The following is a 23989-nucleotide window of genomic DNA, read 5'->3' as shown; positions in this document are numbered from 1 at the left end:
ATTTCCGGCGATGCGCTTTCAGTGGGAGGAGACGTTCCCGTCGACGACGAGGCGTCTACGGTAACTTCGTAAATCTCAAGATGATATGCCGGCTCAGTCTCTCGGAGGTGCTCATAGGGGTAGGGTGTGCGTGTGTGCGTTCATAGGGGTGAGTGTATGCGCGTGTATATGAGCGCTTGTGTCTGTACTGATGAAGGAAATGGAGCAATCAGGAATAGACCTTCGTCACCGGCGTCAATGTAGACGACAATGATGTCCATGTATCAAATCAGAAAGTACAGCGAACCGCATGCCCTGCATGCGTTCAACGTATAGTACTATGACAGAGCACTTGCAAATTTAGATCTTGTCACAGTAACCAATTTGAAATACGTAGGTACGATACGTAGGAGTAGTAAGTGGTAATTTAATCACGCGGTTTGCCGCCCGAGAGGAGGGAGTCGGCGACCAGCTTCTCGAGATTGGCGCGCGAGCGCCCGCCTGGCCGCGTTGCGCGGACGCCGGCCTCCCTCCATTCCTCGGCCCGGCGGCGCATCTCCTTCCCCTTCTCGCCGGACATGGCCTCACGTATCTTGGCCTCCACCGCCTCCCGCCGCACGTCGTGGCCGATCTCCATGGCCACGCCCCACTCCACGCAGCTGTACCGGCTGTTGGTCTGCTGCTCCGCGAAGAAGGGCCAGCACAGCGTCGGCACCCCGCCGCACAGGCTCTCCACCGTCGAGTTCCACCCGGAGTGCGTCAGGAACACGCCCACCGCCTCATGCCTCAGCACTGCCTCCTGCGGGCACCAGCTCGCCAGCACGCCGCGCCCCTCGATGGACTCCAGGAACTCCGGCGGCAGCACGGCGGCGTCGCCCTTCACGAGGTCCGGCCTGATGATCCACAGGAACGGCTGGCCGCTGTTGGCTAGCCCCCACGCGAACTCGAGGAGCTCCTCGTTGCTCATCACCGTGATGCTGCCGTAGTTCACGTACACGACCGACCGGGGCTCCTTGCCGTCCAGAAAGTCGAAGCATGAGACGTCCTCCTTCCACAGGTTTGACCCCAGCGCGTCCAACGTGCCGCCCTGTGGCACGATCTCCTCGGCAAGTAAGGGGAGATGGCCGATGGTGTAGACGGGCACGGTGGGCGGGAGCATGGCGCGCACCGCGTCCAGCGCCGCTGGCTCGAGCTCTTCCAGGGTGTTGAAGATGGCGGCGTCCGCCTCCGCCAGCCGCTCCGTCACGTGGAGGGCGAAGTGGGCCATGTACTCGTCGGGGTCCGTCGACCAGATGAAGTTCGGGAAGTCTTTGAGCCGCATGTGCTTGCTCATCCCCGCCGTCCAGTCCACCGGTGTGTCCAGATACCCATTGGTCAGCTGCTCCGCGTCTGCATGCTCACAGTATGTGCACAATTAATTCATCCGCAAAGTTTTATCTCCTCGTGACACTGAGGCACGCAGTGTTATTGAAAACTTGTACTAGGACTGATCTGTCGAAACCGCCATTAAATTACCTTTGAGTGGGAAGATGCCCTTGTCGTACAAGGTGCGGTAATGGCGGTAGCCCAAGTAGCCGCAGACGCTGGCAGTCCAGAACAGCGCACACGGCACGCCAATGTCCCGCGCGGCGTCGAGGGTGAAGCTCATGGTGTTGTCGCCGACGATGCACGTGACCGGCGGCGACTCGGTGGAGGCGTTGAGCTCGGCAAGGAGGCTCTTGAAATGCGGGAGGCAGGTCTCCCTGGTGGAGCGGCAGAGGGACGGCACGTCCTGCGTGGCATCGGCGTCGGACGGCGGGAGGCCGTCCGGTATGGTAGCGAAGCGGAACCCCTCGATGCCGTCGAGTGCGGCAGCGCCGCGGGAGCGGAGGAGCCGCCGGTGGTTGAACTCGGAGTTGACGAAGGTGACATGGAAGCCCCTGCAGTGGAGGATCTTGGCCAGCTTCAGCATCGGCGTGACGTGCCCCTGCGCCGGCAGCGGCACGCACACGGCGTGCGGCTTAACGTCGGCATCGACCTGCGCGGAACCCATGCCGTTACGTGGATGGCTGGACAAAGTCACAATACTGTGTACTTGAAGTCCAAGTTGCGATGGCTGTGTTGAGCTGACCTCTGAGGAACAGAACCCGGTATTTATAGGGGACTCGCCAGGAGTAATGCTAGACCAACGTAGGTAGGTGTCAGTCTACTGGAAAACAAATTTGGTTAGTACATTTGTTTTGAACCGTCGATGCAAAATGAATGGCACCTTCTTCAACTTTCTGCCGCCCGGTTCATCTTCTTCCCCAAATCACCACATGTGCCACCAGCCCAATCGCCTGTTTATATCGCCTGCTATTGGCGGTGCTCCCGCGCCAGCCTTGCGGCACCACCCTCCCCACCACCGCCATGCTGGTGCCGTCCCCGACCATCCCTCTAAACCGGCGACCACCAGATCCCCGGTGAGCCTGCACCTGCACCCGTCAACCTTTGAACTCGCCTATACCAACTCGCTGCCGGCTATAGCTCCTACCAGTCCAAGGTCTTGCCGGCACCCCAGGCCTTGCTTCGCTTGCCTCATCGCCGGCGTCTGTGGCCTCGGTGCTCCGCGCGGCTGCTGCTTCCTTCCCAAAAAATCAACTAACCCGAATTTGATATTCAACCGACTCGCGTGAAGCTAAGTTGTATTTATAGAGCTAGTGTATGAAGAGCGACTCTAACCCATCTGCAAAAAAAGTTATCAACAAATATTCATTTTATTTTTCAAAAATGACACTTTCAATAATTACTAGAAGTTGTCGCCCTCGTTCTTTAGAGGTGTCGGCGCACGAAAGAGAGAAAAGGCCGGCCGCGCAACGGATCCATCCCTTAGTAGCGCTCCCTCAAACTCGCTTCAACAAAAATTGACAAAGACAGGCGTCACCCTCTTTCACACATGTGTCGATCACATAGGTAACTAACCACACCCCAACAATGCAAGTCGTACAGCACCGACACGACGAGGACAAAGAGTCAGCACGTACCCACAACGGGGTGGGGGCAACAACCTTACATAAGTGGACCACCCATTTACCGTCAAACTCTAACATATCCATTTAATTCATCCCTACTTTCAACATTTGTGTACACGGCAGACACAAGCCCACAATGCTGTATTGATGTGTGCCGGCCGGCCCGCCGCCTTGGCGCTCGTTACTTTCAACACTTACCGACCGCCCAATGCAAATATCATGTCACTAGGCAGTGGGTTACTTGGGATATACTTCCTCCGTCCCAAAATATAAGAACGCTTTTGACATTATGATAGTGTAAAAAACGTTCTTATATTTTGAGAGGAGGGGGGGGGGGGGGGGGTATTATCTCAGTCCCAAACTAGGTTGTTTTAGATTTGTGTAGACACGGATGTATCGAACATTATTACACGTCGCCATCCTGGAGAAGGTAAGTCATAATATCACTTCACTATAGTATTACTAAAATACTAAGTATAGTAGTTAACCTCAATGCATGACTCGCGTTGCACTTATTCAAGTACATAGCTGATTGGCGCAAGTACACAGATGATCTGGCTAGATGCATCAACATATTATATCCTGGATCTGCAAAACTGTTAATCAATCAACAAGCGATCACATTTTGGTCCACTCGTCCCATGTGAGCTGCCTGCACGGAGAGCATTGAAGCACCAGCGATGTCCACCGAGACCACGCAGGTCACGCGGATCTGAAATTTAAGCTGCGAGACCACGAGTGGGAAGTTCCATAATGCACAAAAAAGGTATTTACCTTCGCGTTCCATTCACAGCGTGAATCACAGCCGCCCACCAAGCATGAAGATAGAAGGTCCTTTCTGAAAAGCTGCCACAGGCCCCACTTGTTCCATACACATTACGTAGGTGTAGCATTTTTGCTTGTTCCATACGTATAGACATGTATTTTGTTTATCTTGTCCACCGTATTAAGAGATGATGTGATGCCTAGTGGGACCCATTGCTTTTTCTAAAAAAGCTGCCAGGGATGTGCATGCTCGTGAGCTGTTGCAGAACTCGGGCAGAAATCACATATTTGACCTGAGGACGAAATCATATCACAAACTGACCTGGTCACGAAAAAATTTCACTCTGCTGACCCTTTGGTGTGGCGCCCGACAGCTGGGCGCCGCACCCTACTGTGCAGCGCCCATCACTTAGGCGTCACACTTCCTGCCAGCGTGGCAGCCCTGGTCCAGTTTCGGCCCCACAGACAGCACTGCAGCGCCTAAGGGATAGGCGCCACACATGTAATGTGCAGCGCCTAGCTCTTGGGCGCTGCACAGTCTGTGTTCCACTTGGGCTGGCCCCACCCTCTCTCCCCTCCCACCCCCACCCCACACACCCCCACCCCACCCAAACCCTTAGGCTTGCGGCCCTCCTCTCTTCCCCTCTCCCCCCCTCTCAAATCCTTCTCAAATCTTGCAAATCCGGAGTATTTAACCGTGGATTTCGAAGCCAACCCCTCCCTTAAGGTAATCTCCTCCGATCCCCTCGTTTTCATCCATAGGAATTGTCACATTTTTTCTCAAATCTTGCTAGTTTGGGGGAAACCCTAGTTTTGACTTGGATTTGCAAATTTGTGTTTCTTTGCTAATTTGGTATGGTTAGGCTTTCATAGTATGCTAGGGTTAGGGTTATGTGTGTTTGATGTTGGTGTTAGGGTTATGTTGGTCTTAGGGTTGTGTTCATTGTTAAGTGGGGGTTAGGGTTGACCAATAATTCTCGGTTTTGTAGGCATGGCTTCATCCGGTTCCATGACAAGGCCACCGTGTGCTAACCAAGAAGACATGCCAAACAAGTGGGAGGACGCATCTTTGGACAAGGTGAAGGAGAAAGATGTCAACATCCCGCCATGTTGGTGTGGAGATGTTTGCAAGGTGAAGGTGTCCACCGACCGAAAGAAAGTATGGACGGAAGGGCGGAGATATTTTGTATGTCCGAACTATGCTTATGATCGTGCATTTCCAACTAACGCCTATGACCAACCACCGGTAAGCTCGAGAAGTACTTCACCGCCTGCTCTATGCAACACTAAGCTCGAGAAAATGTTACTCTCAAATGTGTGTCAACACTAATAACAAATTTTTATGCAGTCACCGCCTCCTCTATGCAAGTACTTCACGTGGATAGATCTTGAAGTGCCAGAAGATGTGAAAAAGGACCAATACGCAGATTGTCTTAGGCGGCAATGGTGGTTCGAAGAATCGTTTCGAAGAGGCTTGGAGGAAGAGCGTCGTCAGAAGGAGAGGATGGAGCGGAAGAAACGAGAGGAGGAGAGGGCACGCCAAGCGAAACTTGCTCGTGAGGAAGAGAGGGCAAGAAAGCTTGCAAAGGCTCGCGAGGCGCAAGAGGAGGACTCGGCACGTGACAAGAAGGGGAAATGGCCTCGCTCTACTCAGTAGGGACTTCGCTTCGGTGCACTCGTCGTTAACTATCTTCTAGGGCAAGCTGCCATTTATCATTGGTAATGAATATGTCGTGAACCATGTCGTATTAATGTTTGAATTATCTTAAGTTATGAACTCGTCGGCATAAAATTTGTGTTTGTTCAAATTGCTGTGATGCTGCAGTCATTGTAAGTATTATGGATGTGATGCAAGCCATGGGAGTAGTGCAGCGCCTAAGGGTAGGGCACTGCACTGTACAGTGCAGCGCCTAATGGTTGGGCGCCAGACAGTACAGTGCAGCGCCTAACTGTTGGGCGCTGCAGTGCTGCTATAAGCAAAACTGCAGAAAGAGATGCCATTTTGGCCTCCTGCAGCAGCACTCACATAACTAGAACATCAATAAAAGTACTATAAACTGGACATGCTAAGCAAAGAGAACTAATAACTTGAACATCATATCATTTAAGACAATTCAACATTACTTCAAGTTTGCAAACACAAATACCATAACATAACCTCACAAGTTCATCAACCTCACAAGTTCACAAGTTCAACATATAACATAACCTCACAAGTTCATCAACCTAACACAAAGCACTAATGCCTTCCGCGTGTGTTCCTGGTGCCACGCCTGCAGGCAATCTTCTTCTTCTTAGGAGCACGAGGCTCCTCTTCGTGCACTTCCTCCTCCGCCTGCGGCTCCGCCTCCGCCTCCTCCTCCGCCTCATCATCCAAGCTAGCCATCCGCGAGGTCCCTACGACCACCTTTGGGTTGCCTTTGTTGTCATAATCGTTGGACGTGTACCGGCGTCTGGGCTGCCTAGGCTTGAACACATATGCGGACCGAGCTTGAGCGTCCGCCAAAGTCATGTCATCATCAAGCTCATGGCCCTATCACACAACGAAACAATATGGTGAAGGCCGGTGTCGTAATCAAGTGAGAATCACATCTAAAGGATTAGTCATACCTCTTGGGTTATCCCACCCTCATCATCCATATAAGCATATGATGAACTCACATCGTCCCCCTCATGGTGAGATGCGGGGTCTAATGGTGTACCAGACCTAGAGGCAGATGGTTCATCATATTCAGGATCACGGCAACCGAGAAGGTTCGATAACCGCCTTAACTTCTTGGCCTGACGCTGTAACATGAACAAGTGTGTAAGATATCAAACTTCGCAACATAGACTGGCTCTCATAGTGAATGCGATATGTACCTTGAGGAATGCTCGTAGTGAACCATCATCATTGCCAGTTCCAACCGGTGTCTTCTCCAGAATAGACTGGCTCTCATCGGCTGCTTTCTTGATCTCGGTGCGCTACGGATGAGAAAGAATGAATGCGTTAGCCATTCAAACATGTGTAATACGGTCAACGGGAAAGTAAAGGGAACACTTAGAGGTTCAAGCTTCTGCAAAAAACAAGTAATGACAAATCTTAGGGCATGTAAATTTCAACTAAATGCAAATTTGCAAAAGATTTAGATTACTCATTATTACCTTATCCTTCTCGCGCATCATGTAGGACCGGTGTTGCACGTCGTAGACATCGTCCAGAAGCCAAACCATCCTTACAATTTCAAACAATAAACATACATGAGTTCATCTTCATCTCAAATATACACTAAACATATAACATGTGTTCAACTAAAAGAATCTCAACATCTCCTTCTCACACAATGAATATGTCATATGTGTTCAAATAAACTAAACATCTAATATTTCAAATGAACTCGACATCTAATATATATCTAAACAAACATCTCATATATGTCTACAAAAATCAACATCTCATAGTTATCTATAAAAATAGGCATCTCATATATATCTAAAAAAAACTAAACAATCTAGGGTTTCACTAACAAATAAATAACACTACGGTACTACCAATATGAATACACATCCTAAATCGAGCAAATCAAACAAATCAAGGGTTCCATCAAATCTTGGACAAATCTCTAAAATGGCAACAAATTTACGGAGCAAAAGAAAGAGAACGAAAGAGTTTACCTAGTAGGATGGATTGGGGATCGAATCCACGGATTAAATCTTCAGATCGGAGAGGGATGAGGGGGGGATTAGATGGGGCGCCGCCGCTGCTCTCTGTCCAGAGAGCGGAGAGATGAAGAAACTGCCTGGTCGGGCTGGGGCAGCCACGCTTAAGTCACTGTGCAGCGCCCAAGGTATAGGCGCTGCACGTCACAGTGTGGCGCCTATCCCTTAGGCGCTGCACAGGTGCGTGTGTGGCCGCAACTGGACCAGGGCTGCCACGCTGGTAGGAAGTGTGACGCCTAAGTGATGGGCGCTGCACAGTATGGTGCGGCGCCCAGCTGTCGGGTGCCACACCAAAGGGTCAGCAGAGTGAAATTTTTTCGTAATCAGGTCAGTTTGTGATTTGATTTCGTCCTCAGGTCAAATATGTGATTTCTGCCCAGAACTCGTACTTGCCAGAACACAAAATGGAAAATAAATCAGCCCCACAACCTTCCAGGTGCACAGCCAAACCCATCTCCGAACATGAGTAATCACGGATATAAGTACGGTCTCCCGGGTTATGAAATTAAAATCAACCAATGTAGTAACAGAGTTAAACTTTTTTCACTCTTGTTGAATTATTTGTGGTTTCGGTTAAACTTTTGAGCACTTCAATCAAGCGTATGGGGTACTTAGAAGGTCTGGAACGAAGGACTTCAACTATCATTTTACAAATCATGCAGATACACCTTCTTATCACATTGACCAACACTTAGTGTATCAAATCAAGATGACCTTTAGCAAGATCAATAAACTGCACATCGGTTTAATACATCACTTTGAAAACTTTGTTCTTGCATGTGGCGCACTTGAGAGATCGATCTGAAAGAACTTTTGGACATGAGATATCAAAAAATTCAAACACTTACTCAAGCGTGTTGGGCACTTACAAGATCGGGCAGGAAGGACTTTAACTATAATTTTACAACTTATACAAATACTTCTTCGTTGGAAGTGCCCAATTTGGGTCTCCGTGCGTGAGAACTTTGTTGGTATCACCTGTGTTTTGTATTTTGCCATAAAACATTTACACCCGACTAGTAAAAAATGTTCCCTTTTACCGTTGTTAGTACTAATGCCATTGATCAAGACTAGCAGATAAACTACTCCAGTACTTAGGCAACACTCAGCGCAGCATGTAAGGAGTGAGACAGGGATAAAGATGCGGTTTTTATACAATAGCAGCAGTAGTAGCAAATAAATTAACGGGAGACGGGCCACCTCGAAGAAGTATTTTTTTTGTGGGGAATTTCAGAGAGCTTTATTGATGAAAAGCATTCGCTGGGCAGTCAGCCAGAAGGCTGCTAACCAGGAAGCTAGGGGTGGAGTCCAGCCAGCTTTCGGTCATATCAAGCGTACATGCACGCTTGGCACACAGGTGTGCAGGACCATTAACGGCTCTTATTACATGTGAAATATGAAAAGACAAAAAGCTAGCAGAGAGCTCTCTAATTTCTGAAAGTATCGGTGCTACAACCGAACGATCGGTGTAGCTAGAGTTCCAGAGGTTAACTGCCTCAAGACAGTCGGATTCCAGTCGCACGTGTGTGTAGCCTCGAAGCTTCGCGAAGATGACACCCTCACGTAGGGCTAGCACTTCAGCAATGAAAGGATCTGTGACCCCAAGGTGGGGTTTGCACCAAGCGCCCAGGAATGCCGAGGAAGAGCGGGCTACTCCCCCCACGCCGGCGTTGCCGGCATCGCAGTGTGTTGCAGCATCCGTGTTGATCGTAACATGATTTCCTTCAGGCGGGCCGCCAGCCATGACCCGGCAGCGGTATGAAGCTCTATCGGGGAATTTCCAACAACGCCAGGTCCTCCCGAATGCGTCGGACCGAGGCAGCTGGATCAATAATCTCCTGATCATGAGTCCGTCTGTTGTGGGACATCCAGATAGCCCACATGACAGTAATGATTGTGGCACGTTCCTTGTCTGTGAATTGCAAGTCACACAGAATATCACGTGCCCAAGAGCTGGGATGGAGCCGTGGCCAATTAATCTCGAAGAGCAATCTCGCCTCCTCCCAGAAACGCCTTGCATGCGAGCAGTGGACAAGAGCATGCATCAAGTCCTCGTTCATGGCAAGGCACAACTTACATAAACTTGTGTCTTTGATATGACGGTGTTGTAGAGTAGATTCATGCGGGATGATTCCTTTGATTACCCTCCACCAGAATACTCTAACTTTTGAAACAACTTTGAGTTTCCATAAGCAGCTCCACATCTGCTCCTCATTCGTTGATGGCCCCGCTACCTGCCCCTTTTCTAGAGCTAAGCGCTCGTTCAGATTCACTAGAGCTCGGTAGGCTGTTTTAACGGAGTAGATGCCGGATCTTTCATGTGCCCAAGCAAGGAAATCCTCCCCGCCTCCCTGACGGAGGGGGATGTTGAGTATCGCCTCCGCGTCCGGTGCGATAAATGACGTTCGTATTAGATCATGCTTCCATGTCCAGTTATCTGTGTCAATGAGATCAGCGACCATATTGACCGTAGAAGCTGGTGGCCTGAACATGGGCTTCATAGAAACAGTTAATGGGATCCAACAATGCGTTTAACAAGACCAGCACTGAGAGCTGCGCGCCCGGCTATGATTGCCCTCCATATGGCTGAAGCAGATTTTGGAATTGATGCTTGCATAAAATCACAGTCCGGGAAATACCTTCCCTTCATCACTCTGGTGCATAGAGTGTCCGGGTTTGTGAGAAACCTCCATCCGTGCTTCCCAAGAAGCGCTATGTTAAACTGTTGCAAGTCTCGAAAACCCATGCCTCCCTTGATTTTTGGTGTAGCAAGTTTATCCCAGGATATCCAATGAAGAGAGCCTCGATCAACCGAACTCCCCCACCAGAATGCCATGCTTGAGGTCAAATTCTTGCACACTTTTTTGGTTAGCAGAAAACAAGACATGTTGAACGTCGGTATAGCTTGCACAATAGATTTGATCAAGGTCTCCCTGCCTGCACAAGCAAATAGTCGTTCGGACCAGCCCTGCATTTTCCCCCTCGCTCGGTCCCCAATGTGTTCAAAGGTTCCACTTGTAATTCTTCCAACTGCAGTGGGTAGACCGAGATATCGCTCGGAAAAAGCTTCTGACTGTACATTCAAAAGATGTTTGAGACTCCCTCGTAAGGCCGCCGGTGTGTTTGGGCTAAAGTAGATGGAGCTTTTTGCTCGGTTTACACACTGGCCAGAGGCCTCACCATATATCGTAAGGATATCGTTCAAGCAAGATGCACTTTCCACGCTCGTCTTGATGAAAATCAAGCTGTCATCTGCAAACAACAGGTTACTTACCCATGGGGCTCTGAATCCCACACGGATGCCCCGATCAATGTGGTTACCATAATACTTCAGCAGTGACGAGAATCCCTCGGCGGAGAGCAAAAAAAGATATGGAGACATGGGGCAGCCCTGCCGGAGTCCTCGCGAAGGAGTGAAGTAAGGCAATAATTCTCCATTAACTCGAACAGAGAAGCGAACGGATGTGACACATTTCATAATGAGTCTGACCAGGGTACCAGCAAACCCAAGTCTTAAGAGCATGGCTTCGAGGAAATGCCACTCCACTCGATCGTAAGCTTTCATCATGTCCAATTTGATTGCACATGAGAAGTTTTTTCCTTTCTTTCGCCTCTTCATCGTATGCACACTCTCAAATGCCACAAGGACATTGTCAATGATCAGGCGACCTGGAACAAATGCACTTTGCTCTTCACTTATTATCTCATCCATGCAGGGCCTCAACCGATTAGTTATCGCTTTGACAGCGATTTTATAGAGAACTGGGCACAGTGCAACGGTACTGAGAAATATTCTGTGGATGACGTACCTTAGGGATTAATGTGATGGACGTGTCATTTAGTCCTGCCGGTAGTTCACCACCATTCAAAAAATCAAGCACTGCTGGTATAATGTCATGCTTCAAGAGCTCCCAGTGGCGCTGATAAAAGCCTGCGGTGAACCCATCTACCCTAGGTGCTTTGGACGCGGCCATCTGGAATAACGCGTCATGCACCTCTGAAGCTTCGAAAGGTTTGCACAGTAGGTGGTTCATCGCCGGTGTTACCTTGTGTGGCACATGTGATAGCAACTCATCACAGTTACTATAACCTCGTGATGTGTATAGGTTTTGATAGAACGCAAGGATTTCTTCTTTATCCTCATCTCCTGAAGCGCAGACAGAACCATCCAACCGCTGCAGGTTGGCTATCTTGTTTAATCGTTTACGCTACTTTGCTTGCGCTTGGAAATAGGCCGTATTGCGGTCCTCCTCGCGCAACCAAGGAACACGGGACCGTTGTTTAAACCATATCTCCTCCAATTTGAGTGCTTCTCGGAGTTTTGACATAGTAGTTTTCTCCTCTTCTGATGGGCCTCGTCCAACTGACTAGCATCGCAATCTGTCAAGCCGCTTTTGTAGTTGTCGGACAGTCTTTGTCAAGGAACCAAATTCTCGAACACCCCATGGCTTGAGCGTCTGCTCTAGAGCCGCGAAGGAGTCCATGACACCATGCAAACCCGGTTGTCTAGCTTGGCTGCGCCAAGTTTCGGCCACCAGGTGATCGCAATCATTATGAGACTGCCAAATGTTCTCATAACGAAAAGGTTTCGAAGTATGTGTGTTGCTGTTGGGGTGTTGGTGATGTATATCCAGCAGTACAAAGCAATGATCCGACTCAACTGAACAGATATGGCGCACTTTAACATACTCGAATTTCTGTGTGAATCCCTCATATCCAGCAGTGCAGCCACATCGAAGAAGTAGAGAGGGTGCGTAGGACCTGACCGCAGCAGAATCTACTGACCTGGACCTACAGCGAGTCAAATCAAGTGGAATACAGGGCAATATACTCGGTGTTCAGATTCGTGGGGCGTGGGAATACCATGCAGAACAGACAGCTGTGTGGTCCCGCTGATGTGACTGCACTGTTGATGAACGGCCAAGATACAAGTTGCATACGGAACGCGCTGGTAAAAAACCGCACGGGAGATACCATCTGCCAATCTGGATGGGAGTTCAATCAAACCAGCCCAAGCAATATGTAGGGCCCGCTTTCCCTCAAAAAAAATATGTAGGGCCCGCTTCATTGGCTTTGGGCCTGCGATTTTTGGAACGAAAGCAAATAATTTTGCGACAGGGAACCTTGAAATCCAGAACAGAAACGACCAGAGTGTTTTGTACATACTACTTCCGTTCCCAAATACTCCCTCCGTTTTAAAATAGATGACTCAACTTTGTACTAATTTTGTACAAATATAATACAAAGTTGGGTCATTTATTTTGGAACGGAGGGAGTACAAGTCTTTTTAAATATTTCAGCAAATGACTACATACGAAGTAAAATGAGTAAATCTACACTATAACTGTAAAATATGTCTTAGGGGGTGGATGGATTCCTTCTTGAAGGTGCTGCTTGGTACGCGGCGGATCGAAGCCTTGTATCGTGGTGGGTCGATTCCGGAGGGCGCTGCGGTGGCGGGTCATCCTCGCTTTGTCGAGCTGCCCTTTTTTAGCATCAGTACGGACACAAACGCTCATATACACACGCATACACTCATCCCTATGAACGCGCGCACACACACCCTACCCCTATGAGCACCTCCAAAAGATTGAACCGGCATATCATTTTGAGATTTACGAAGTCACCGTAGGCGCCTCGTCGTCGACGAAAACGTCTCCTCCCACTGAAAGCGCATCGTCGGAAATCCTGAAATAAATCCAGAAATAATGCGAGCACCAGGATTTGAACCCTGGTGGGTTGGGGATACCACTGTCCACCTAACCAACTCAACCACAGGTTGATTCACTCGAGCTGCCATTATTGGTATTTGTTTTCTCTTCCTTTTTCTCTTTTGGGCTTGTTGGGCTGTTCGCCTCAGCACTATCTGTGTATCGGTGTTGGTTGCTTTGGAATACAAAGCGGGAAAACCCCTTTTTCGATCAAATATGTCTACATACATCGGTATGTTGTAGTCTATTTAAAACGTCTAAAAAAACTTATATTTAGAAACGGAGAGAGTATATGTTATCACTTGGGATCTCAGAGCCAAGAATTGTATCCCGTGATCGTCACTAGTACGCAAACTCGAGGCTGGGCTTCCTTTACGATCTCCAGCCACCCATCATCCAAGTCGATGATAATGTACAAGATACAAGCTACAGGCTGCCGAAACAAGCAGGAAAATCTCATGACGGGCCACCAAAACGGACGCGGATTTTTGGGGCATGGTGACGCGCAAGGATGAAATCTGGGCGGTCCATCTATGCTATAAGATTAGCAATTAATATAGTGATTGAATGAATACCCAAACAATACGCGAGGTTAATTCAGCAAATACTCGTGTACATGGGTTGGTGGCTAGCCATCTTAAATGGAATTAGATACAAGCGAACATGCATGCAAAATACGGTCTTGACCGTTCTGCCATGTTAATGTGGTGTAGGCCATTTAAAAGACTGGTCTGTAACATTTAAATGTGGTTGTCTCAAACCTGTATGCCTTGAATGGCATTTAACTCATCACTAGCTGCCGGTTTTGTTTTGGTTTGTGTTGCCCAACTTCATTTTTCGTGTGTATTATTGAGGGTACTGTTGTATCAGTTCATCAAAGCTGCCACTGGTCATGTTAATGCTGCAGTATTACCTCGCGGATGATGGGATATCCCCATAAGAATGAATGTAAATAACATATATGTGTTACGTTACTAACAAATTTCATGGGAAGGTAACAGTAATACTCCTACACTGTGCAACCTTCTTCAACCTGCCAGTTGGGAGAAGACAAAATGATAAGGTGACCATTGTACCAAGCTCAAGTGACAGCGGAAGGGTAGCCGTTCGTTAATGTTTCTACTATAGGAATACCGTTGCTATGCTTAAAACATGTGCTTAGGCGAGGTTTTGTTATTGATTTTCTAGGCTCGTTGGGAACCTAGTACAGGAGCTTGCATTGTCCCTTGCAAAAAAAGGAGCTTGAAATTGATTCTGAACAAGTTGCATACCCAGAGTTGATGAGAGCACCGAATGGCACAAGGTGGATTAGATCATTAGAAGGTGTGTTGAAGGAGCTCACGAACTAATCCATTCATGCCATTGGATGAACAGAATGGGAGCTACTTGGTCTGAATGAATATGTGTTGGAGGAGCTAATTAATGAACTAGACTAGAACATGGAGGAGCACATGATAGAGCACAAAGCGGGGAAGGCCAGAAGTTGAACACGAATAGAGTTGACGAGGAGGACGAATGCGAGGGGGTGAGCAGTTGCTGGTGAGAGGATGAGTAAAAAAAAGTTTGGGACATGTTACCGTTGGTAGCAGCTGTCCATGGGTAGAGCCGATGAACCAATGTGGGATAAACAGGAGGAAGAAACTGCAAGAATCATGGAGGATAATTAAGCGAGGAGCTGCGGGATAGAGAGGGGCAACAGATAATATGTGCAGGGTGCCATCAGGCATCTCCTAAAATAAATGAGAGATTAACTCCTCTTGTCATCCCGGTGGGCCAGGGTCACTAATTGACACTGGGAATACATTGTCTATAAAGAAATACCACATCCTGAGAAATGCATATACCTGACGAGTGGTATGAATACGGAATGAATCATGACATAATGGATGGTGAGATATAGACCTCGCGTGCCACCATGTGTACTCATACATTTTCGCCACCAAAACGTCTTATATTTAGGTATGAAGGGAGTACATACCACTTATAATCTACTTCCTGTTAAGGGCTGCATCACTATAATAAAGGAAAAACATCTCCCTTTTTTTCCTCTGATAATACTACAAAGCGACTCCCCCATAAAAAAAGAAAAAAGTGTATTTTTCGCCCTTCAACTTTTCGCGAAGTCTAGATTTAGTTCTTTAACTTTAAAACCAGACAACTTGCAACTCTAACTCTTAAAACCAGACAAGTATAGTCCATGAGGTTGTTTCTGTGCTGACTCAACCCGGCTTTGACCAGTCCCAAGTTAAACACAACGTCCGCCTCATCACCACCTTCTTACTGGTGTCAGGCATTTTATCGAACACTTCGTAGGCAGCGGATGCTCGTCATCTCGTCCATCCCGACGGTCATGCTGCTCTACCCCCGCATGTCCAGCAGCACCTCTGGTGATCCCATTGCTGGCGGCCAGGAGCATCCCGCGGGGGCGGTGGTGACGGTTGGAAAGCTGGCTTGCACGGCATGGATACAGCGGTGGAACGGCGGGGCGGTCGCATACAGTAGCGCGAACCATGCCGTCGTCGCGGGCGCACCCAAACCGGCCATAGAAGCTTCCCGAGCAACGTGCTGGAGCTTGACGCCCGGGTGCCTCGACTCCGCGGCCTGGCCCTTACCCCAACGCGGTCCCGGATGCGAGCGCCGCGAGCTCGAGGGCAAGCACCACCGGCGGCGACGAACGCGTGGCTGCATGTAATAGTGGCGGGAGCGCGTCGTCCAGGCCCTCCGCGAGCATTCCACAGACAACGTCGAGGAGGTACACCATAGGTCTATCAGTACATGCACGCCGCCGAGCTCGACGCGTCCGGAGTTTGAGTATCTCGTCGTCGACCAGGCGGCGATGGTTTCCTGAAGGGGAGCTCCAAAACGGCACGAACGTCAGCTTGGTCGCTTGCGTGACCGGCGAGCTCCTGTCTCGTACTGGTGCGACCCGTGGTAGTGCGTGTAGAGGTTGGCAGGCAGCCAGGGGTTGTGCCATGGCGAGGTGCACGGGGTTAGCAGGGCTGTTGCACGCGGCCAGCGATGAGAAGGTAGCGGCGGCTTGGAGCGACCAGTAGGCAGCCGAGGATGCGGCCATGGTGACGTATGGTGGCTAGCAGGACCACAATGGTAGGCGCGCATCCTATGTTTGATGAAAAATGCTCAAACTGACATAGGACGAAGGAGGAAGAGATAGGGCCAGGTGGGAGAGAGAAATACTGCCACATGGACGCCAGTCAAAACCATACTAAGTCAGCAGCGATACCGGGTTAGCCGAGACGAGGGACTAAACTTGTCCGGTATTAAGATTTAGAGGCGCAACTTGTCCGGTTTTGAAGTTGAAGGACTAAATCTAGACTCCGCCAAGAGTTAAGGAACGAAAAGTATATTTATCTCCATAGAAAACACAAAGCAACTCCTCTGAATCTTCACAGGGTTAAGCTAATAAAGACACCAAATATAAATCTGGCTGTCCCTAAATGGAAAGATTAAAAGTAGGATAATACTAAGGGCATGTACAATGGTGCTATCTTAGGAGTGCCACGTAGGATTAATGATGAGGTGGAGAAGAGAGAACTTATAAGAAAAGGCTTGTCTTCTCTTATTTAAGAGAAGACAAGAGATGATCTCTTAGCACAATATGTCTCACCACGTTTTTAGGAATTGCTACTTATTGAAGATAAGGCTAAGAGATGACCCATTGTAGACTCTTTTTTTGTCATCTCTAAATTACATGCAAAATTTAAGATAAGACTATCTTATCAACCATTGTACATGCCCTTACTGGACCAGCTAAACGGTAGTTACCTCCATTGCATATTTCCATAACACTAACTGAAAAAAATGTAGGTAACTAACCGAATGCCACTCTTTCTTAGAATACTTGCCTAGCAAGTGTTGTTCTCGGCAATGGCTCATAAAATATGCTTGAAGCAACTGTAGCATGAAGGATGCAACTGTGTTAACATGTGCCGACTGATTGTATACCAAGACAACTACAGGCAAACAGTTGAAAGAAACAGACCACAATAATGTGCTTGTTGTGTAGCATTCAGAGATCCAGAAACGTGCCAACAAAGGCGCCCGATTGGTAGCGTATGTTAGCAAGGAGGTGGTGTATGTTAGCAAGGAAGCAACAAAAGTTATGTCATACTATTTGGCAAGATCGAGAAACGATACGACTATGATACTATCATCTACAGTAGTTATCACAGGTCAAGCAAAACACTCCTTGAATGCTCCTAGGCCCACAAGTCATTGACATAGAGTGACCCACATGTCACGGGCACACGGGGTGGTTTTTTCAACTTTGCACGGCCATAAAAGGATTTAGCCCTTATCTCTTGCAAATATGCAGCAAAAGAGTGGGTTAATGGAATTTGGGTCAACTAGTGCAGTTTTGGCTTGATTGAGCTTGAGTTTCAATCAAAGCACAAAATATAGTTGCATTGGCTCGCATCCTCCCAAATAACATGCTTGCAACAGCACAAGATCTCTAGTAAATTAAGAAGAGCTTATGCAAAATCTTGCGAAATTTGCTTGCAAGGCATTTACTAGCAATGATAACTAAGCCTCCTTTTTAAGATGCTCAGAGCATGGTATCTGTCATCTGATGGTCATGGCAGAAGCATCACCTCTGTTCAATCTATCAAGGCGAAATGATCCTTCATCTCTTATCAAAGGAGGGATATTCCATGTGCCATACGCATGGCCTGATATTTTTCCACCTACAAGATGACACACATGACCGCATTTATGCTTTAGCACTCCAGGAATTATTTTAAAAAAGATAAACCAAATCAGATGAAGATACTAATTATCAGTATATCTTCAAACCAAAGAAAGAAGGCATACCTTCCTTTGTAGCCTCCTCACATCTTCTCCAGTAACTTCTTGAGATGCTAGGGTCCAATTTCTTTGAGAAGCTCTCATATTTTTCCTCAGCTTCACCGATGCACTTGGCCTATACGTACAGCAGCCATTCGCAGAACAAATTACCATTAGACTTATAAAAAGATAAAAGCTAAGATCTAGTAAAGCTTATCTGCAAAAATGTAATTTAAACATATGATAGAGCAATTTCCATAAGCCAGAGCTATTACAATGTAAATAATTCAAAAGAATTTGAACCTACTTTCAACTACCAAGTTTATCATTAGATTTGCGAATATCTCAAGAATTCACATGAGGCTAACCAGATGCTCTCCATGCCACACATAACCACTTCTTCCAATGCAATAACTCGTGCATTGAGGTATAGTTTTAGTTTGTACAAGGTCAGTCCTTACGTAAATAAAAAACGTCAGTAAACTAAGTGTGAGATACTTGGAATTAAAGAAACTCGCATTTTATAAGCAGGAACTAAGTTGACTGAGAATAGAGAGCACCAGAAAAATTAGGAATACATCAGTGACATTATAACAAATAATATGCCATGAAGTAAAAGGCACAGATAATTTGTTACACACCAGCATCTTTGGTGCATCTAAAGGTCCATATATCACAGCAAACATGCGGAGGATGTTAAAAGTATTGTTAACCACATCATCCTGCAACACATAATTTAACTAGTTAACAGTTAGATATGAAGAAATGCGCGCATAATTTTTAGTGATAATGTAGTTAGCAACACGTACCTCATAATCATACCTGCGAGATAGCTAAAACAAGTCAGTGGTGAAACAACTGTTTTCACTGATGCTGTACAGAAGAAGGAACTTCTCTAAATATCGAGAAGGTGACTCATAATTTTATTGTAATTGGATTTCCATTTAGTTAGGTCATTACATTATAGATTGCACCACAACTTCGTAACTGAAGTCAAAAGTTCATTCATGAAAAGACTTTATTTTCAAGTCCAACATATAGCACATCATTTTCAAGACAGTTACAGTTTTGCACATATCTGGTTAAAGTTCTTCTTACACACATACACTACCTCCCTAGAGCATTCAATCAAGCAGATCAGATGTGCTAGATATTCTTTAAGGACATGAACTGCACCATTCTATGTACAAACTAGAGACTGCACCATTGCACTTGTGCATGCAAGACTGATTTAGAGTATACTCACAGGTCATCACATATCTCAACTAAAAATTCTGAGACAGACAAGAACTCCATATGCAAGTCATTGACCTAGAAATAATCAAAGAAAAGGTCTGGTTGACAATAGCTGGCAATCGATAAGGCAACAAAGACAAAGATGTATATACCTGCTGACCAGTAAGCCGATACATCATCAGATTAAGGACTCGATAGTCAAATGATTTGAGATGGATTGCTTCCATAACATCTTCGATAGATATCTATAGAGAAAATTTTGTAGCAACTATTTTCAGTTTGACAAGATATATGTTATCTGCGGCAGAAATGTTTGGTTGCAAAAAAAAGAATTTGATGTTTAAGCATTTGTCACTTCACATTTTTGTGCGCAAGCTGGCAAGCTCTTATATGGCTATATCTATTCCCATTAGAGCGTAATACTTACCATCTGGCCTTTGCTCTTTCATGTTTCAATATTACATACTTCAGTGTATCCATGGGTCAGCAAATATGAGTGAATATAACATATGATCTAAGAAGCAGCTCTAGTTACCTTATCGTTTCTTGATAATGCTTGACAAAGCTTCCTCTCTAGAGACCAATATTGGATGCCAGATTTGAGTTCATTTCGCAATCTATAACATGGGAAATATAGGGCTAATTCAATCAGGTATGGAGAATATTTTACATGTTTACAAGGGCATGGAGCAGAAAGTTCCCAACTGATCTGTCATTAACCCCTGGCATTGAAGAAAATTATCAAGGGGGTCAAGCATGTCAGACAAGGACATCTGACTAGAACCTTGTATTTTCCTTTCCAATACCTGCATTGGTAATAAATGGAAAATAAGAAGAAGAAAAAACAGTAAATAACTAAATGAGAAAGTCAATGTACATATAATAATCCAAGATCTTTGTTGATCAGATTCGAGACAGATCATGTCACGTATCATGCTCCACAAGATAACTAAATCAAAAGTCCAAATCTTACTGTTGAAGAAGAGTTGTTGTCTGGAACTAATAGCAAACTGTCTTCATTTGAAGCATCTAACTGCAACAAGAAAGATTTTAGTTTGCCTAATGAAAAAAAAACATATGGAGAACTGTGAAGCACATTTCAGCAAAAACCTGGTATATGTAGCTCTCTGTAAAAGAAAGTAAAGGAAGAAACTTGAAAACAGAGTGTGGTCTGTTAACATCCAAACCATGAAATATGAAGTATGACCTGCACTGCCATTTCAAGAAAAGTAAAGTTAAGAATAGGAGCATTCTATGTAACATCTATAAGGACATTTTCATAAGAAACAAAAGTACAAAAACGTGCTTGCATGAGAAGTTGAGAACAACCGAAGGTGTAGACATCTCACTGATATAGTTTGTGTGTGAAATTCTTAAACGGTATGATTAAAGAATAAGAAAAATGTACTCCACGTCAATTTGTCTTATTTTGATATGAAACCTAATGTCCATAAGTGAGTTCAATGTTTTTCTTCCACAAGCAAAATCATGAGAACTTTGAAAAGAAGGCAACAGGATAGTACTAGCACAGTCTTAGAGAAGCACAGAGCAACTAAGGTTGTCACAGGTATCAAAGAGTACACACAAAATCTTCAAGTGTGGAATTGGCTCTCATCATGGCATCGAATCCAATCATAGGCGCATCCTGAATGGTTAATTTCTCGGCATCCGTCTTGAACTTCTTAGTTGGCTGGCTCGATATTAAAGGACATAATCTCTACAGAATGCCAGTGCCAGTGCCAGTTAACAACAAATTTGCTTAGTTCACTTACAAGGTAAAGTGGGAATAATACTTACTTCATCTTCCCTATTAGTACCTTCCAGACTGGCTAGACGTTGAACTTCTTTGAGTGTATCAGAATTAACCTTCAAACAATTCTCAATATCAATTCAGTATGGAAAACATTTGAAAATAAGTAATTCAACATGTGGCAACGGGTCACTAAGATTACCTCTCTCAAAAGCTCAGAGATTAATACGACCTTCTTCTCAATGGCAAGTGAATCAAACGGTTGCGCCTATATGCACAAAATGAAGAGGACTCAAATCATGAACACTGACATGCATTCAGTCTGCTATAATTCAACTATCACAGGAACCTTTCAAATGTCAGCAAGAGATAGTGAATTTAACAGAGATAGGAACAGGCAAGGCATGCAAATCAATTGAAAATATATTCTACAACAACAACAACAACAAAGCCTTTAGTCCCAAACAAGTTGGGGTAGGTGAAACCCATAAGATCTCGGGACCAACTCATGGTTCGGGCACATGGATAGCAAGCTTCCACGCACCCCTGTCCATAGCTAGTTCTTTGGTGATACTCCAGTCCTTCAGATCTCTCTTTACGGACTCCTCCCATGTCAAATTCGGTCTACCCCGACCTCTCTTGACATTCTCCGCACGCTTTAGCCGTCCGCTATGCACTGGAGCTTCTGGAGGCCTACACTGAATATGCCCAAACCATCTCAGACGATGTTGAATAAGCTTCTCTTCAATTGGTGCTACCCCAACTCTATCTCGTATATCATCGTTCCGAACTCGATCCTTCCTCGTGTGGCCACACATCCATCTCAACATACGCATCTGCGCCACACCTAACTGTTGAACATGTCGCCTTTTAGTCGGCCAACACTGAGCGCCATACAACATTGCGGTTCCAACCGTCGTCCTGTAGAACTTGCCTTTTAGCTTTTGTGGCACTCTCTTGTCACAGAGAATGCCAGAAGCTTGGCGCCACTTCATCCATCCGGCTTTGATTCGATGGTTCACATCTTCATCAATACCCCCATCCTTCTGCAGCATTGACCCCAAATATCGAAAGGTGTCCTTCTGAGGCACCACATGCCCAACAAGGCTAACCTCCTACTCCTCGCGCCTAGTAGTACTAAAACCGCACATCATGTACTCGGTTTTAGTTCTACTAAGCCTAAAACCGCAAAATATATTCTAATGATCATAAAATAATTAAGCCTACAAGGGCATCTCTTGGTTATCTAGCAACAAAAAACTCATAAAGGGGTCTCTCCCCAATTTATTAATGAAACCACTAGAAGTTCGGAACATAAACGTTACCCAAACCAGGTTTGACAGAAAATGAAGAAAGGAAATCATGCTACAGGCCTGCCAGACCTAGCAAACTGTGGATTTAAACAACTCAAGAGACAAGAATATAACCATTTGATGGGGAAATGTAGTTCACAGCTGTTGACGGTTTAGAAATGTGCAACAGTCATGTTTTCTCTAATTGTAGGATCCCACTCCACCTCACATATTTGAAGCTACAGTCATTGCTTCTGATCCAACAAGCACATGTAAGCACCATACTGACCGAGAATTAGACCAATGGCGAGTAGATATAGGAGCTGTTGAAAGTTGGATGGCCTTTAGGCGTATATATTAAATAAGTCTTGGATAAATCTCGAAGGCCCATTTGTGCTTTCATGACATAGTGGGAAGTTTAGCTCGACGCCAGGAGTGGAGGAGAGTTGGGACAGAACTCTCTTCCACATCTCATTGGAGCATGAGAAAAGGAGTGTTACATGCGCGCTCGGCGCTCCTCCTCCATCACCCACCTCGCCTCGCCCGCTCGCATCGTGTTTCCTGAACGAGTCAGCTCAGACCTATGTCATGTGTGCACTTTATCTTTGCCTGTTGCAAAAAGGATAATTGATAGCTAAGTAATTACGAGTCATTAGGTTTTAGGGAGGTACGGTTGGTTTGTGCCTGTTCTATGCCTGGCACGCACTCGCATGATTAGCTTACAATATACTTCCTCTGTGGCTCCGTCCCATAATATAAGAGCGTTTTTAACACTACACTACTATCAAAAATACTCTTATATTATGGGACGGAGGGAGTATGAGATTAATATTGTTACTTGTTAGCACTGTCGTCATATAATTTACTTTTGGATTAAACTAATCAAAAAATTGCTAATATATCGACAAGACCGTCAGTTCAGCCGAAATTGCTAGTCAAGCAAGCGCGCATACTTACGGATCTGAGGTGATTGGATTCGTGAACACGGCGGGAGAGAAAGGGACGAAGTGGCTAGGCAAACCATACCAGGAAGAGGAGGAAGTGGGCGAGGAAGCGGTCCCCGCCGCCGCTGCCGTCGGAGTCGGAGAGGCCGCGGGAGCCCATGAGGGAGAGCACCCTCTGCACCTTCTCTAGCTCCAGCAGCGCCTCCATTGCTTGCTGCCGTGCTTCCGCTCGATCTTGGTTTGATTTCAGGTTCGATTTCAGGTTTGTGCGAGTGAAATTCACTGGAACAGAGAGGAGGAAAAGATGGAAACGAGAGGGCTTGGCCCTGACTGAAAATAAGCTGGTCCAGATGGGCTGGGCCAGCTCTATCCGGCCGGCAGACTCGCTCACGCGCACCCCTCGTGGGCCGGCACATTATGGAAAAATATAAGAATTTAAAAAACACAAGGATATCCTTCTTACCACTTGTATTGCTAGTATTCCTGCCTACTTAATGTCTATTGTTAAAATTCCCAAATGGGCTATTGATATGATTACATCTTAAATGTCTCACTTCTTTTGGGGTAATGTGGGTGATAATCACAAGTATCATCTTGCTAACTGGGGGCTGATCTCCAGGAAGAAAGAATTTGGTCGTATGGGGGTACCCAACCTTAAAGAATTCAATATGGCCCTTTTGGCTTCTTGGGAAAAAGGTTTTATGATGATAGAAATGGTGACTGGAAAAAACTTATGGCTTACAAGTATAATACTAAGAATCCCAATTTCTTCAGCACTAAGGCTACTTTGGGGGTCCCTTTTATGAAAAGCCTTGGGCAC

The 23989-nt window shown here is 46.2% G+C and overlaps 2 protein-coding genes across 4 annotated transcripts; both read right to left on the bottom strand.

Annotated features, from left to right (window-relative positions):
• Window positions 1–240: 240 nt before the first annotated feature.
• On the bottom strand, window positions 241–2066 carry LOC123041465 (7-deoxyloganetin glucosyltransferase). The gene is made up of 2 exons (XM_044464069.1): window positions 1495–2066; window positions 241–1368 (listed from the first exon to the last, which is right to left on the bottom strand). Exons 1-2 carry the CDS (start codon window positions 2009–2011, stop codon window positions 407–409), a joined length of 1479 nt encoding a protein of 492 aa, XP_044320004.1. The 5' UTR covers window positions 2012–2066; the 3' UTR covers window positions 241–406.
• A 15267-nt stretch (window positions 2067–17333) lies between these two features.
• Window positions 17334–23489, bottom strand: LOC123045623 (uncharacterized). 3 transcript variants are annotated; one of them, XM_044468747.1, is made up of 14 exons: window positions 23252–23489; window positions 21136–21201; window positions 20981–21049; window positions 20769–20900; window positions 20294–20395; window positions 20157–20216; window positions 19889–19989; window positions 19719–19800; window positions 19336–19428; window positions 19194–19258; window positions 18757–18769; window positions 18589–18669; window positions 17975–18083; window positions 17334–17847 (listed from the first exon to the last, which is right to left on the bottom strand). In XM_044468747.1, exons 1-14 carry the CDS (start codon window positions 23375–23377, stop codon window positions 17726–17728), a joined length of 1221 nt encoding a protein of 406 aa, XP_044324682.1. In that variant the 5' UTR covers window positions 23378–23489; the 3' UTR covers window positions 17334–17725. The 3 variants fall into 3 exon arrangements, with proteins under 3 accessions (XP_044324682.1, XP_044324683.1, XP_044324684.1); XM_044468748.1 differs by lacking the exon at window positions 19194–19258 and having other exon boundaries at window positions 18757–18780; XM_044468749.1 differs by lacking the exon at window positions 20769–20900.
• Between the last annotated feature and the right edge of the window lie 500 nt (window positions 23490–23989).

This window comes from Triticum aestivum, chromosome 2B, assembly GCF_018294505.1.
Source record: "Triticum aestivum cultivar Chinese Spring chromosome 2B, IWGSC CS RefSeq v2.1, whole genome shotgun sequence".
Taxonomy (NCBI): domain Eukaryota; kingdom Viridiplantae; phylum Streptophyta; class Magnoliopsida; order Poales; family Poaceae; genus Triticum; species Triticum aestivum.
Note: the sequence above shows the minus strand (reverse complement) of the source record. Positions and strands in the feature narration are given on the sequence as shown.